Source organism: Leucopleurus acutus, assembly GCF_964270905.1.
Source record: "Leucopleurus acutus genome assembly, chromosome: 9".
Classification (NCBI taxonomy): Eukaryota; Metazoa; Chordata; class Mammalia; order Artiodactyla; family Delphinidae; genus Leucopleurus; species Leucopleurus acutus.
The window spans coordinates 93,661,781-93,677,861 of record NC_139144.1 but is presented as its reverse complement, the minus strand read 5'-3'; the positions used below and the strand labels follow the sequence as shown (position 1 = coordinate 93,677,861).

The following is a 16,081-nucleotide window of genomic DNA, read 5'->3' as shown; positions in this document are numbered from 1 at the left end:
ATTGCGGAGCACAGGCTCCGGACGCGCAGGCTCAGTGGCCATGGCTTGACATATTTCCAAGTAACCAATTATCATAAGCTTCTCTTAAAACATTTTTTTCTGTTACTACCTTAGCAAGACATTTTTCCCCCTTAGAGACTACATATAAATCATAAAAAAGCAAAAAAAAAAAAAAAAAACCTAGAAATCTTTGCATTTTTCTTCAGATTTATATTAATATTTGATATATTAATGTTGTTTCACTGGATAATTGGAATAAAAACTTGCTCCATTAAATTTTAATAACTCTTATAATCTGGTTTATTAATTCTTCCTGGAGGTAGATAAGACATATTTTTGGTCAAAATGGGAGGGCTTCCCTGGTGGCGCAGTGGTTGAGAGTCCGCCTGCCGATGCAGGGGACACGGGTTCGTGCCCGGTCCAGGAAGATCCCACATGCCACGGAGTGGCTGGGCCCGTGAGCCATGGCTGCTGAGCCTGCGCGTCCGGAGCCTGTGCTCCGCAACGGGAGAGGCCACAACAGTGAGAGGCCCGCGTACCGCAAAAAAAAAAAAAAAAAAAAAATTATAATATGGGAAATTTTACCAACTCTTGTGCAAGCTAGACTTGCAATGGTGACAAAGCAGGAGACTCTAATATGGAAATGGCGTCACTATTAGGAATATTGATCAGTTAAAGAAACAAAGATATAATTACGTACCAGCAGGACCCTTGAGGGAGAATCATTATTGGAATCTAAGTAGTTTTATAATTTTTTTCTATAGTAGCATAATCTCGCTGGTTTTTGGGGTTTTTTTTTGTCCAGTTTCTATGTCCCTATGATGATGGCAATCTCCTTCCCTTAGTCTCTGGAGTAGGGCAACACCAAAACAAAAGGGTCCAGATGATTGCAACATGAATGATGGTCTATCCTGTTGCTGAAGGGCCACTGCTATGTTGCTGCTAAGGTACTTTATAGTCTGCAGCTGGACCCCAAGGGGTGAGTCAGAGGTCTCAGGCCTCATCAAAACCTGGCAGAAGATGAGAAACTGCCTCACTGTGGCCTCCTTCTTGGCAGATAGGGCACTGAGTAAGAAACGGCCTGGTAGCAGCTCCTCACACGCCTCCAGCACACTCTTGTTTCAGAGGACCCAGGATGTTCGGCCAAGACTCAGATCAGCTGCAGATCAAGCTTTGCCTAAGTGCCTGTGTGGATACGTGCAAGATCCTTAGGTATTAGCACAGAGCTGTTCTTTAACATTACTCAGTTAGAAACCTGTGTTTAGGGGCTTATCCCAAAGGAAATACGAGTGAGGCATTCCTGGCAGGGTCTACCACCTGGTCAAAATGCAGTTTCCAGTTTAAAAAGCCTGGGAATGGAGGTGGAAATTGATGGTGCTAATAGGTGCAGCTGTGACTGATGACACCTGTGTATATGGGCCGTCCTTTTCATGCCACACACCTTTGAAGAATGCTTCTGGAATTTGAATATCAGCAGCGCATTTGGAGCCTCCTAGCTATATGGTTCTGCCTCCTAGACTACCAATTGCTCAAGGCTGTTTTAGGCAAAGCCCTGTTGCTGTCTTCTTTGGAGTTGGCTGGTGTAAACTGTGTTCTGCTCTTGTTCCTCAGTTTTCCATAGTTCACCTTAGAGTTTAACTTTTCTTTCAGAGGCTTCGTGCCCAGAAGGCAGGTGGAGTTGGCAAGAGGAGACAACCGGTCTTATGGCTTCCATGATGATTGCTCACGTCATTGGCTTCTTTGCCTCCCTTATTAAAAGGAAACTACGAGCTTCTACCTGACATAGTCTTATAGGTGAGGACGAATCTCTTCCTCTACCCATCTTAGGTTCTCCAGCTGGAGCCCTGTAGATTGGACTGACAAAAGACAGATTAACAAGAGAAAAACAAACAGAAGTTTACAGACATATGTATTCATGCATGTTACACATGGGAGTTCCCAGAGATGAGTAACTCAAAGGCTTGGTTAGAACTAGGTCTTACATAACTTCTTAACAAAAGAGCAATACATTTTTTGAGAAATGACAAGACAAAAGAAAAGGACTTTGAGTCTAGGGGCAGCAAATCGTGGGAGGACAAATATATGGGAGACTAACAGAAGATAAGGTCTAGTTAGCAAAGTTTGTTATGTAGATTCCTCTGGTGCCATCTCCAGACTGATAAGGGTCTCAAGTTGTCTCTAGCAGTTCAACTTTTGTCCTTCCTGGTAGAGAGGGAGGAGGGACACTTTGTAAGTTTATTTCCTCCTTTTAGGCAAATCGGGGGAAGACAGATTTCTTATATCTGTTTCTTCTCAATTGTCTTCAGCACAAAATAATTCTCATGCCAATGTGGAGTATTTTGAGGTGGTAAACTCTGTTCTGCTTCAGTTATATACACTGGTTCTCATATGGCCAAGGGCAGCCTTTAATCCTCCCGCTATTGTCACTTCTTCTCCGCCTCCCCCACTCCATAGCTTTATCCTGGAAGTAAATGCCAAAATCAGCTTTGCTCTTTTCTTTTTTTAATCCTACCTTTTGGGTGTTTTTTTGAAGTTTCCCAGGTTGTGATCTGTTTCTCCAGTCTCAATATTGAGTTACCTGCTCTCTTCTGGAACAGTATTCACTTTGATTAGAAAGAAATAGGTTTCAGCCTGAAGAACAAACATGGCCGGTTTCGCTGGTGGTGCAGTGGTTAAGAATCCGCCTGCCAATGCAGGGAACACAGGTTCAAGCCCTGGCCCGGGAAGATCCCACATGCCACGGAGCAACTAAGCTGGTGCGCCACAACTACTGAGCCTGAGCTCTATAGCCCACAAGCCACAACTACTGAGCCCATGTGCCACAACTACTGAAGCCTGCGCACCTAGAGCCCGTGCTCTGCAACTAGAGAACCCACGACAATGAGAAGCCTGTGCACTGCAACGAAGAGTAACCCCTGCTCATGACAACTAGAGAAAGCCCGGGCACAACAACGAGGACCCAACACAGCCAAAAATAAATAAATAAATAAATTAAACAAACAAACATGGCTTTTGGGAGCCCCTCAACTGTTTGTATGGAGGGGATAGTCCTGTCAGATGTGAGGTCATGGGAACTTCTCCTATTATTGTTTTATTCTAAACTTGAAGCATGTCTAAAATTGCTATTACCTTTGTAGCAGTTGTTTCCGGCAAGTACGTTAGGCTACTGTTGTCTACTCTTACTTCTTTGTCAATCCAATTACCTCGGCTTTCTTATCTTAAGGATTTGGGGTTCAGTGATGGTACCCTTTCTTTATTTTAGAGAGGTGCTATAGACTTAGTCTATTTAATTGGCTCTCTGCTTAGTTATTTCAAGAAATTTGGGGAGACTTCCCTGGTGGAACAGTGGTTAAGAATCTGCCTGCCAGTGCAGGCGACACGGGTTTGAGCCCTGATCCGGGAAGATCCCACATGCCACACAGCAGCTAAACCTGTGCGCCACAACTACTGAGACTGCGCTCTAGAGCCCGTGAGCCACAACTATGGAGCCCATGTGCCACAACTACTGAAGCCCGCATGCCTGGAGCCTGTGCTGCGCAACGAGAAGCCACTGCAATGAGAAGCCCGCGCACCGCAAGGAAGAGTAGCCCCCGCTCGCTGCAAGTAGAGAAAGCCCGCGTGTAGCAAGGAAGACCCAAGGCAGCCATAAATAAATAAATAAATAAATAAATAAATAAATAAAAAAGAAAGAAATTTGGGACAAGAAGGAAAGTAGATTACCAGCTTAATCTAATCTTTCAGATTGCTTCTATTTTTCTATGGCGGTCTGTTATTAGAGCAATTTTTCTCTTGACTCATACTGAAGAAATTATTTTTTTAAATTTATTTATTTATATTTGGCTGCGTTGGGTCTTCTTTGCTGTGCACGGGCTTTCTTTATTTGCGGCAAGTGGGGGCTACTCTTTCCTGTGGTGCACGGGCTTCTCATTGTGGTGGCTTCTCTTGTTGCAGAGTGTAGGCTCTAGGCATGCAGGCTTTAGTAGTTGTGGCTCACAGGCTCTAGAGTGTAGGCTCAGTAGTTGTGGTGCACAGGCTTAGTTGTTCTGCGGCATGTGGGATCTTCCCGGACCGGGGCTTGAACCCGTGTCCCCTGCATTGGCAGGTGGATTCTTAACCACTGAGTCACCAGGAAAGCCTGGTTTCCTGCATTAACTTATTTTCATTGGGGCTCGCTTGCCCATGTGTTTTAAACTCAAATACTAAAAGCATGGCATCCATTAGCAGTTTAATAATCTGAGAAAAGATAAAATATACAAGAAAAAAACATAGCTGGACAGTTTGTTCAAACTGTCCATGTAAAAGGTGGACAGTTTACTTCAAGCACTATAAACAAGGCTAAATGGATTAGTTTTCAGTTATATGCAATAAATTGAAATTATGGCATTAGGAATCAGCACATTTTAACATCTATCAAGAAAGACTCTTCTGATAGCAGGGTTTCTCAATCTCAGCAAAAATTACATTTTGGCCCAGATAATTCTTTGTTGTGGGAGCTGTTCTGTGCATTGTAGGATGTTTAGCTGCATCCCTGGCCTCTTCCTACTAGATGCCAATATCACTTCTCCCCACCCCCACCAGTTGTAACAATCAAAAATGTCTCCAGACATTGCCAAATCTCTTAACACCTAGTTAAGAATCACTGTTTAAAAGAAAGAACCACTCACTCAAATAGCTCTTCTAATACTAGATGATAAAAATGTATAACACAGGATTATATGTCCGTTATATCCAACTCAATACTTTAAAATAGAATGTATCTTGTCACAATTCCATGAAATGTTGAAAACATTGACTGATGATATCTGAGGTCAGCATGATTAAAAGTAGAATATAAAAGCTAGAAAAAAAGCTCTAACACTAGAAATTAAAGTAAGACAGGAACTCTTGTAAACAACGATTAAAGAAGAAAGCAAACCCCAAACTCAGAATATCTGTAAAATTACAAAATCGACTTAAGAAATCTTAACTAAAACAGTACTCAATGGACAATTCATTATATTCAATGTTTATATTACTATACAAGAAAAACAAACACCAATCAATGAAATAAATATTCAACCTAAGAAGTTAGAAGTCTATGGATGAGTTATAAAAAACAGACAAGAGATAAGTAAAAGAAAATGAGATATGAATGAATTAAGAAACAGAAAGACAGAAGTAGTCAATGAATTTTCTTTCCTTTGGGAAATTTGGTCTAAATGAAATCCAGAAAAAATCAAAAATAACTTGATAAACCATTAATTACAAAACAAGACCATAGACATACAAAAGAAGAATTGCAAGAGGGAGGTGACCACATGTTTAGGAAAATTAAAGGAATTGGAAGAGTACGGGCGTGTATGAGAGCTCAGGGACTTTTGTTTACTGAAATATCCCAACTGCCAAGGATAGAGCCTACCATAGTGGCACACAAAAATCTTGTTGACTAAATGAACAAATATACCTCCATATGCTAAATACGTGACATTGATAAATTATAGAAGAAGATAAATTTGCAAAATTGATTTGAGATGAAATAGAAAATGTACAGGCTCTCTATTGACAGAGAGGCAATTCTCAGGTGAATTCCACCAATACTTTAGGAAATAAATCATTTAAATTTAATTTGTTCTAGAGTGGAGAGTGTGAAAGAAAATCTCACTCTCTCCTTTTAACAATGAAAGGAGCACAATTTGATAATAGAAACTAAAGAGTATACACAAAACTACACAATAGTCTTATATACGAATGTCAATAAAAAATGCTCAATAGTACATATCAAATAGCAACACACACACACAACACAGTTTAAAAACATATGTTCAATCATTTCCACTAGCTGCTCCTCTCTGACCAACATGTGACCAACTTCAGCAGGACATAAAGTGAGGGCTACCCAGCTCCAAATTGTCCTTTGGCAATTTTATCTCTTCCTGACAACCCCCAAGACAGAATTAAAGGGGGCCTCATCCTCCTAAGGATGCCACATAGTCTTTGTAGGAAGATTTACCAATGGCCAGATTTAAGGGGGGACCTGAAAAGTCCATGTACTTTTGTCAAGACCACTGCTACTCCCACCATACCTCCCACCATATTCTGCATCTCAGCTCTCAATCTAGCTAAAATACCAGTGCCCAGAGGAGATTATCCTATCCCTCCTCACCCCTTGCCCCCATCAAGAGAAGTGAGAACTTGGGGATTTGGTATCTGGAGGTAGAAACATGGTGGGTACAGTTCAGATTCCGGGAGGGTTCACATGCAAGGACCAGGGCTCCACAAGATATCATGATTTAGTTACTAGTTTGGAATGGTCAGAAATTGAAGTCACCAGTGAAAGCTTGAAATTTTAAGGGAGTTCCAGAGAAATACCAAGCCTGGGAAATATAATTTACCTCAACCTTTTACATTTCCATAACTGTGGTCATGAAGTGTGCAGCACGTCGCAGTGTTGAAGCCTGCAGACTTGGGATTGGTGCCTATGTGCCTCTTGTGGCCTCTTCCAATAACCTCTGTGTCATTATGGAAGACAGTGCCTGAGGGAGGTCTTCCAAGGAGAATAGTCAGTGATGGGCAAACAAAAAACATTCTGCGGGCTGGGGCAGAAAGTCCTTGCTCTTCTGGTCCATGTGTTTTTATGGATCAGTGGGTACGCTGTTGGCCTCCTCTCCTTTTCCAGGCAGGTTATGTAACTATTGATGTATCTTACTCCATATTCCATTAGAGGCCTCTGATTAGGAAAGAGATTGATTTGGGTTAACAAACATCTTTGGGGTTGCAAAAGTCCCCAAGAAGGTCAAAAATATTGGTCATCAATACCTGAGCTCAGTAAAGCATTGACTAAGTAAGGCCATTTTTACTGCTGGTGTCAGCTTGAGAGACTGGAAATCTTGACTGAGAGATGGTATATTTGCTTGCTAGGGCTGCTTGAACAAAGTGCCACAAACTGGCCACTTACATAACAGAAGTTTATTGCCTCACAGTTCTAGAGACCACAAGTCCAAGATAAAGGTGTTGGCAGGGTTGGTTCCTTCTGAGGGCTATGAGGGAGAATCTGGTCCATGCCTCTCACCTAGCTTCTGGTGGTTTGCTGGACATCTTTGTAAAAGCGTCACCCTGACCTCTGCCTCTATCTGCACATGGTGCTCTCCCTGTGTGTTGCCTGTGTCCAAGTTTCCCCTTTTTATAAGGATACCAATCATACTGGATTAGTGTCTACCATACTCCAGTATGACTTCGTCTTACCTAATCGCATATGCAATAACCCTATTTCCAAATAAGGTCACGTTCTGAGGTACTACGGGCTAGTACTTCAACATATGAATTTTGGGGGCATACAATTTATCCCAAAATAGTTGGGAAGCTTGAGAGGAATGAGAGTGAAGGGAGAAGTGACATACAGAAACTCATGCAGACCATCACTCTTTCCTGACCTTCTGTTTTCTGTCTCCAACTCTTTTTCCTCCATCTCTGTTAAGCCTAAGACAGAATTCCCCTCTTCCAATCTTTAGAAATACATGTATACATTTCCCCTGACAAATAGTGGGACTCTTTTCCAATGCCTGTCTTTAAAAAATGGTTTGATAGGTGTGGTCCTTCTTCCACACCAGCCCCCTGAAATATTTTGAAGAGTTTTGACAGTAGAGGTCAGGACTTGAGTTTCTGTTCTTTCATTATGGTACTCCCTTTTCTTCCTATCTTCCCTATCTTCCCAGTGCTAAATGTACGGTAGGAATTCAACCAAAGGTCTCTAATTTAAATGAATTCAGATGATTCCCCCCACCCCAAGCAACAAAATGGAGATTCATGTGGTAGAATAAATCATCATTTTTATTATTTCTTGTGAATGAGATATTTTCCAGAGAATAGCATTATAAGTATTCATATTAGAATTATTGGAAACAATAAGTAGAGATCAATTTTTTAAAATGATAATTTCTCAGAAATGTACGTTTTCAGATCATGGAAGATTCTAAGCAATTGATCTTGGACAAACATAAGTTTGTTTTGATGTTTTGAAGTTTTGAAGCGCTCTCTTGCCCTGTGAGAGTGACTTAATATGAATGAATAAAATATACTGCTCTGGCTGGACTGAAAATAGGTACGTCTCTACTATGGAATTCTAATAATCATTTTATTCACTTAAAAAATTTACATATAGTAAAATTATCAGTGTTCTTTTGAACTTGCTACTTTCTCAAAATTCAGTTATCCCAATAACTTTCAAAGTCTTAAGTCTAATGATTCTATGAAACCTCTTCTTTCAATATGTTTCCTAAAGCTTCCTTTTTATATGTCTTCTTTTGAAATAATGGTCTGTGGACTATTTTACAATACAGGATATGCAGGTTGTCTCAAGCCACTTTGCATAATGGTGGTCATATAATGAATGGGGGCAGGAGTTGCAGGCAGTGTTAGCACAGATCACTAGCTTACTGAAACTCAGGCCCTTTAAAGCATGCAAGAGAGAACAAGCAATTATCCATCTTTCAAGCTGGATAAAAGCTACACGAACACACATTGGGTGGAAACAAACAACAATCAAATCAGTATGGCTTTGTTGACCGCTGTGGTGTTTAATTAGCTCTACAGTAAGACTTTTCTATACTTAGCCCTCTCTCTCTACTCAAGGTGAAGCAAATCACTTCCCTGTTAATAATGCATGTGTGGATCTTACCTTGGCTGTGTCTGTATTACAGTCAATGGTCCAAACCATCAAGACCACTGCCAGCACACTGGCATGGTCCAGCTCTCCATCCTTGCTGTTGCCCTGTTAACTGCTAAAGAACTCAGACTACCCATGGCAGCAGTATCCGAATTCATGTGTTATTTATCTTCATATGTTGCCTTTGAAGTCTTTTCTAAAGCCTAATATTTTTCTTTCTGAAACCCAGAAGACATTGATTTAATAAAATATTAGCTGATAATTTCCAAGTTATTTCAACAGATTTAAACCTATTTTTTCCCCCCACATAGCTAAGTCAAAGTCACTTACACTACACAAAAGTTAAGTGTGTCTCCATCACCATTTCATCTGAGGATAGTAAACTCCTTTGATTTCCATAGCTGGAGGAACCACCCAGCCCAAAGTCCTGGCACACACAGAGGGAAAATATCTGTTGCGGAGCTCTCTGAAGTCAGTATTCATCATGAAATGGGTATTCAGGATGGTCACACCACCTGCCAAAACAATCCCCCCAAAGGGAAAAAGTTCACTTCAAATGCTGCATGGCTGTATGTGTTACTAGCATTCTTTGGTAACTTTACCGACCATTCCCTCTTTCTCTTACTCATTCCATTTCTGTTTCGTGCCCGTTCTCCTCCCCTGTTTCCCCTTAAGCCAGCACCTTTTACTGAAGCCCCAGATAGCACCCTGGGTGTAAGTGTGGGGTGGGGGGATTGGGGGGAGAAGGCTAGTTGTCTCCACATTAACATTTTCTTAAAACAAAAGCACAGGAGGTGAGCAATACCTGCCCACTTACACACTTTGTCCCAACTTCTTCCTCCGTCTGCTCTCTTGATATAAACTGCCTCCCATTTCAATAAACCACATAAGCATTTCTCTTCAAAACTCTATTATGGGGCTTCCCTGGCGGCGCAGTGGTTGAGAGTCCGCCTGCCGATGCAGGGGACGCGGGTTCGTGCCCCGGTCCGGGAAGATCCCACATGCCGCAGAGCGGCTGGGCCCGTGAGCCATGGCCGCTGAGCCTGCGCGTCCAGAGCCTGTGCTCCGCAACGGGAGAGGCCCCAACAGTGAGAGGCCCGCGTACCGCAAAACAAACAAACAAACAAACAAACTCTATCATGAATCAGTGTCAGTCTCTTCTCAGAGTTTTTACTTGCCCCTATCACTAGGCCTCCTGAGAGTTGAAAGTTTGAGATTTAGAAAGTTGATGACCAGCAAAGTAAGTTTCCATGATGATGACGACAGTGATGATAATGATGAAGCTACCTCTTAAATAAAAATGGTGAAACAGTCTATAGAAGGACTGGAGTGTGTGTGTGCCTGTACTGGAGCACACCTAAGATTTAGTTCTCTGCAAGTACTATGAGCTTTAAATTAAAATATAAAACAAAACCAGAGAAGGCTCTCAAATACCAAGGATCAGCCAGATGAAAAGCAGCAGAACCTTGGCCCAGCATCCCTAAATGATACATTTTTTTGATCAATGGGGCCTAATCTTTGTTTCTCCTTGCTGATTTTTCTAGTTATTTCCAGATGTGATGAATTATTTTCCCAGTGTTGCTAGAATTAGGTATTAAAAATGTCAAAGGTCGGGCTTCCCTGGTGGTGCAGTGGTTGAGAATCCGCCTGCCAATGCAGGGGAGATGGGTTGGAGCCCTGGTCCGGGAAGATCTCACATACCATGGAGCAACTAAGCCTGTGTCCCACAACTACTGAGCCTGTGCGCCACAATTTCTGAGCCCGTGTGCCACACTACTGAAGTCCGTGCGCCTAGAGCCCGGGCTCCGCAACAAGATAAGCCACTGCAATGAGAAGCCCACGCACCGCAACGAAGAGTAGCCTCTGCTCACCGCAACTAGAGGAAGCCCGCGTGCAGCAACGAGAACCCAACACAGCCATAAATAAATAAATAAATAAATAAATAAAATGTCAAACCAAATAATGTCACTAACCAACTGTAAAAAAACAAAACAAAACAGCATATTGGAGGATTGGCTATCTGTTACTATTTTTAATTTAATGAGATTTATTCAATAGAAATAGTTTATCTTCAAGAGCTGTTAATTAACGTGTAAGGGTTAGTTCTGTGTTTGTGTTTACTTTTATGTTCTTGAGGCTAGGAGGTGCTTCTTGATTTCAAATAGTTTTTCCCCTGGAAAATTCACATTAGAAAGCTGTTTATTAATTCAGAAATTGATTCAGAAATTCAGTGTTAGCATAGTCCGCACTTTCTGACTCATGAAAAATAGTGGGACCGATAAGATAAGCGCCCAAACTATACGAACCATCTTAACGAGCATTTTCTAAATGCACACTCAAAGAGAAGATTGTAAAAAGAAGAATACTATCCAGGTGATTTCAAGAACTGGAAATATTAATGAAGAATGATTAAGAAGAAAAAATGTGGGTATGTATGTATACAAATATATACGTGTGTATATATACATGAACTATATTCTTTTTTTTTATTTTTAAGGCTCTGTAATATTCAGAGAATAAAGGGTTACTTCAGTTGATAGTTAAATTTGGCAACACTTCGAAGGAATTTTGCTTGTGGGAAGTCAGACAATAGGTGAAGCCAGAAGCTCCAAATCTTACAGGCAAACATTTGTCTAAAACTCAACCTGGTGCTCTTTCTACTGCACTCTAATGCCTCTCTCCCAGGAATTGTTCTTGTTGACAGCTTTGCTCTAATTTGTGCCCACTTTGATTTCTAAGGAAGAAATAAGTATGTTGTTTGCATATCTGTGCTGCTGTTGTATTAACATAACGAAAACTGATTTAATTCTCCTCAATGTTTTTAGCCTGTGATGCCTTAACCTAACCAATGGGAATGTCATAAATGTCAAAAATATTCTTTTAAGCAAAAATGCAGGTTTGTAGGAAGTTCCTAATTCAGAACATGCTGGCCACCAGCCTTTACCCTTGTGCCTTCCATGGACATGGTCCCGGTTCATGAGAGCCTGTTGGTTGACGCTTGACAATCCAACATCACTGCACAGAACCTGATTAATGATCCCCCAGAACTCACATGAGCATTTCCACGAAGCGGACATTTTTATTCAGGTCTTCAATGTCTTTCATTTCTTCTTCAGTGAGAGAAAAGTCAAAGATCTGAAATAACAGAAACAAAAAACCAGACATTTATAATAGTAGAAGATGGGTCAAGCTTGGGATCAGGGAGTGAGGCCAGCAGTGGGAGCCCTTCAAAGATTTATGAACACCTCTGCAAATGTCTTAGAGGAGTTGGGCTAGTGCGGGGGGGCCACCCCACCCATGTGGAGGTGGAATTCTTTCTGCCCTTTGTCTTTAAGACAATCCTGTTGGGGACATCTTGAAAGAAATTTCAAATGTTCTGAAACAATACACATTCAGAACATCTCCTAAAAATCTAAAAGTGAAGAATTCTTATTATTTTGGTATAAGATGCTGAACTTTTGATTCTGGACTATGGCCTTCGTGCACTTTTTTTTTTTTTTTAACAAAAATATTCCCTAGTCTCTAAATTTGCTTATGTATTTTTTTAACTTTTAATTTGCTTTGGTTCATCATATTAATCCTTTCTCTTGTCATTTTTAATGTCTCTTTATCTACCTTTTAATTCTAATTACTTTTTCATTTTTTTTTTTTTAGCTTGTACAGTTTGTACCTTGGTTTTATAATTGTCCTTTATGAACATTTTAATAGTTTATTTTAGCTTATTTATATTTTTAACAGTTGATTTGTTTATAATTTCTCTTATTATTTTATCTTTCTATCCCTTAACTTTTAATTTAGTAATTTACATGCATACATTTTTTTTTTTTTTTTTTTTTTTTTGCGGTACGCAGGCCTCTCACTGCTGTGGCCTCTCCCATTGTGGAGCACAGGCTCCGGACGCGCAGGCTCAGTGGCCATGGCTCATGGGCCCACCCGCTCCGCGGCATGCGGGATCTTCCCAGACCGGGGCACGAACCCGTGTCCCCTGCATCGGCAGGCGGACTCTCAACCACTGCGCCACCAGGGAAGCCCTACATGAATAAATTTTAATTGTAAAAGTAATACATGATATATGCTTTTTGTAAAGAAATGAAACACTACAGAAATACATGGACATGTATGGAGTAAAAGAAACAAAAGTGCCTCTTGATACCCACCACCCCAGTCCTATTCCCCTTCCCACAGATTCCTTCCAAACATTCAACACAGCAAGCAGCAAAATGCAATTGTATCATATTTCTATTATTCTGCAGCTTTATCTCATTCACATAATATGTCTTGGTGATCTTTTCTGTCAAAATATATAGACTGACTTTATTTATTTAACTACTATATCCGTAGTATAGATGTAATATGATTTACTTAGTCATTCCCCCAAGGATTGTTTCCAAGTGGTCTTTTCAGAGCATTCTTTCCTTTGATTATTTATTATCCAAGAATTGGAGTTATGAGATTGTAGAAGGAAATTTATTATAACATAAAAACAGTCATGAATGAACCAGTCACTTATAAAAGAAATCCTTACAAGCTTCCTTTTTCTTTAACACCTTCCCGCACCTAGTAGGGCTATTTGTCACATGACAAAAAACAACTTACTTTTGAAATTTAAATTATTAACTGATGGGTAACTGATTAACTTTACATGGTACTTCTCTATGCCTGCATTTACCTAGCAGTTTATTCTTTGGAAGTAGCACAGTAAACTAATCACTCCATTGTCTAGTGGCCTCTTTTCTCACCTATATTTATAATGCTGATTACAGATTACTTATAGAGGAAATAAAGGGGGTTGGCATTTATGAAGTCTAAATGATCCTCTTCAATAATTTCCAAATTTGTCCCCAACTTTTTCCAGAGCCATTAAGAAGGTGGAAAGTTGACTGTTATGAATTTCCAATTTTATACCTTCTATTCCTGCTGTGCTGGTGGGGAAGGGAGTAGGTAGTGTCCAGAGTCAATAGGTAAGGAAACATAAGAAATAAGGGAGCTAGATAGCCTACAAGCAGCAAAGAAATCCCTGAATTACTAGGAATTGTCTCAAATTCAGCTAAAATTAAATCCAGGTGTGGGCGGAGGGGGTCGGGGAGCAGGTATAAAATAACATATGAAGGCATTGCAACTTTCTTATTAATCTGAACACAAAATTCTCTCTAAAAAAAATAATACCCTACTTTTTACATTTCCAGAAGCAGTTCTCTTACTTGAAAGTTTTCTTTGATCCTTTCAGGGTTAAAGCTTTTAGGAATGACAACCACTCCTCGCTGGATGTTGAAACGCAAAACAACTTGAGCTGCTGTCTTATTGTATTTTTTCCCCAGTGAGTTTAGAAGTGCATCCTTTAACAAAGGTGGGGAAGACACATTCACCCTTTAAAAAAAAAAAATCGAAACATGCATCATATTTAGTCCGAGTAATGAGAACCAGTGGTTTACCAATCACCCTCCTCCTCTGACCCCCATTCACCTGGTAACCTATCCAGAACACTTCAGGTCACCTGTAACCAACTTCTCTGAGTGCAGAGTATTCAGAAGACTTGCTCTTAGTCTGAGAAGATCAAGACAGGCAGATTCACAGAGCTGCCTCTTCCAGACGGTAAATAATATTGCTTTCATGGATCTTATAGAGAGAATGGGGTTGGAAGTAGGCATACAGGGGAAGGCAAGAAGACTGAAGTAGAAGAAACAAAGGCACAACTCTTGGAATCATCTTAGAGTAGAAAAATTTCTACTTAAGTCTGTGGAATGCATCACAGTAGAAGTGTTGCCACTGAATACAGAGATTTCAAAAATTTCGGAATATGGCCATAGAGACTCTTTGTCAAATAATAAGGTACTGGTAGGCACTTCTACAGGTAGAGTCTAATCAATTATTACAACACCTCAGTGAGGAAGGTTTTGTTAGCTCTAATTTGCATATGTGGAGAATGACTTGAAGAAATTACTTCCTTAAGATCACACAGCTGAATAGAGTCATTTCAGTCAAGTAATTTACATTAGCCTCATACTCTACACCAAGGAAATATACTTCCTGAGGAGACAGACAGCATTACTTACCAGGATGGATTCCTAGAGGTCCCCAAAGGGCTGTATGCAATAATGACAATGTCATGTTGTTGGCAAAATTTCAAGAGTTTTGGCTGGGTGAAATATGGATGGCATTCAACCTATGTGGTTGCATTGGAGAGCAGAGCACAAAATTAAGGGCTTTTGGATGAATGCAATTTTATATAGTTTGTAAAAAGTTCTTCAATAAAATCAATTGAAAAGTATTTTGGATAGCAAGGCAAATCTTACATATTTTTCCCAACAAGGAAGTTTACATTGTTTATATATCGGTGAGATGAATTAAAACAAGGTTAGTGAGGTCACCATCTGTGGGTTAATCCTAAAATAATTGGGGGACAAATTCAATTTTTACAGCTATCGGTTTAAAACTTTAAGTGAACAGATTCAATTATTTATAGTAAATATTCTAGCAAATACAATTTTCCATAACAAACACGCAGTCTCAAGGTTCACATTACAGTCTTGGTAAATAGAGGTGACATGTTGCAGAAGCCCTCTGTCCCTCACTATCAAACATCTAAGAATATTTTCACAAGAGGTAGAGTGTGTATAAAACTAAGTTTACAGATGAATTTTGTCTTTTTGGTGGAGAGTTCTTTACACCAAGTGTAGGCCTAGTTTCATTTTCTGTATCTTACTGACAGGATTCCTGCACTAAAAACACATGTGTCAACAAAAGTTCTTCTCAAAGTTTCTTAAATACTATGGTAGTTTTTGACCTACGTGTTTGCTTTCTTTTTAATTAAAATCAACCAAGTCTTAATTAAAATATTTTAAGTATATAATTATTATTTTCACTATCTAAAGTATTAAATACTTGACAAGTTACATTTCTAGAAGGCACAAGAAAATGCTACTGATGAAGTGGAAAGGTAAACTGGAACTCTTAGAGGTGGGTCTTCTTTCCTTTTTCTAATTTGATAAACTTTCTTTTTCCCCCTTGTCAGTTTCTCCCATTTCTTCTTTTTCCCCTGCCCCCTCATAATCTTGATCCCTCCTTTTCCCTAAGACACTTTTGTTTTCTCCCCCACTTGGGAACATTTCTTAATTCTAAAGAGTGACACACAGTGTCCACAGTACAGTAGTCCCTAGGTATTCACGTAGGATTGGTTCCAGGACACACACCCCCACCCCAGGAAACACCAAAATCCGGAGATGCTCAAGTCCATTCTATGAAATGGTGTAGTACAGTGGGCCCTCTATATTTGTGGGTTCTGCATCCATGGATATGGAGGGTGGACTGTATTTCTTTCCCTTACCCTCTCCCACTCCTAGCATCACTCTCCTCCTTTGGTCTCTTTCTCATTTTCTATCTTATTGGTACACTAATCTTTTCAAACAATTTTTTTCTTTTTTATCATGTCACGTCATCACT

The 16,081-nt window shown here is 40.1% G+C and overlaps 1 protein-coding gene across 3 annotated transcripts in view; it reads right to left on the bottom strand.

Annotated features, from left to right (window-relative positions):
* Window positions 1-553: 553 nt before the first annotated feature.
* AKR1D1 (aldo-keto reductase family 1 member D1) overlaps window positions 554-16,081 on the bottom strand; it is a 38,737-nt gene continuing 23,209 nt past the window's right edge. For 2 of the 3 annotated variants that reach the window (XM_082846972.1, XM_082846971.1), the window contains 4 exons: window positions 14,695-14,804; window positions 13,843-14,008; window positions 11,694-11,776; window positions 7,786-9,156 (listed from right to left, as the gene is read on the bottom strand). In XM_082846972.1, the coding sequence (XP_082703098.1) occupies window positions 9,114-9,156; window positions 11,694-11,776; window positions 13,843-14,008; window positions 14,695-14,804 (402 nt within the window). In that variant the 3' untranslated portion in view covers window positions 7,786-9,113. Of the gene's footprint in view, window positions 2,462-7,785; window positions 9,157-11,693; window positions 11,777-13,842; window positions 14,009-14,694; window positions 14,805-16,081 lie in introns of those variants that run through there. The other variant, XM_082846973.1, reaches the window with a different exon arrangement.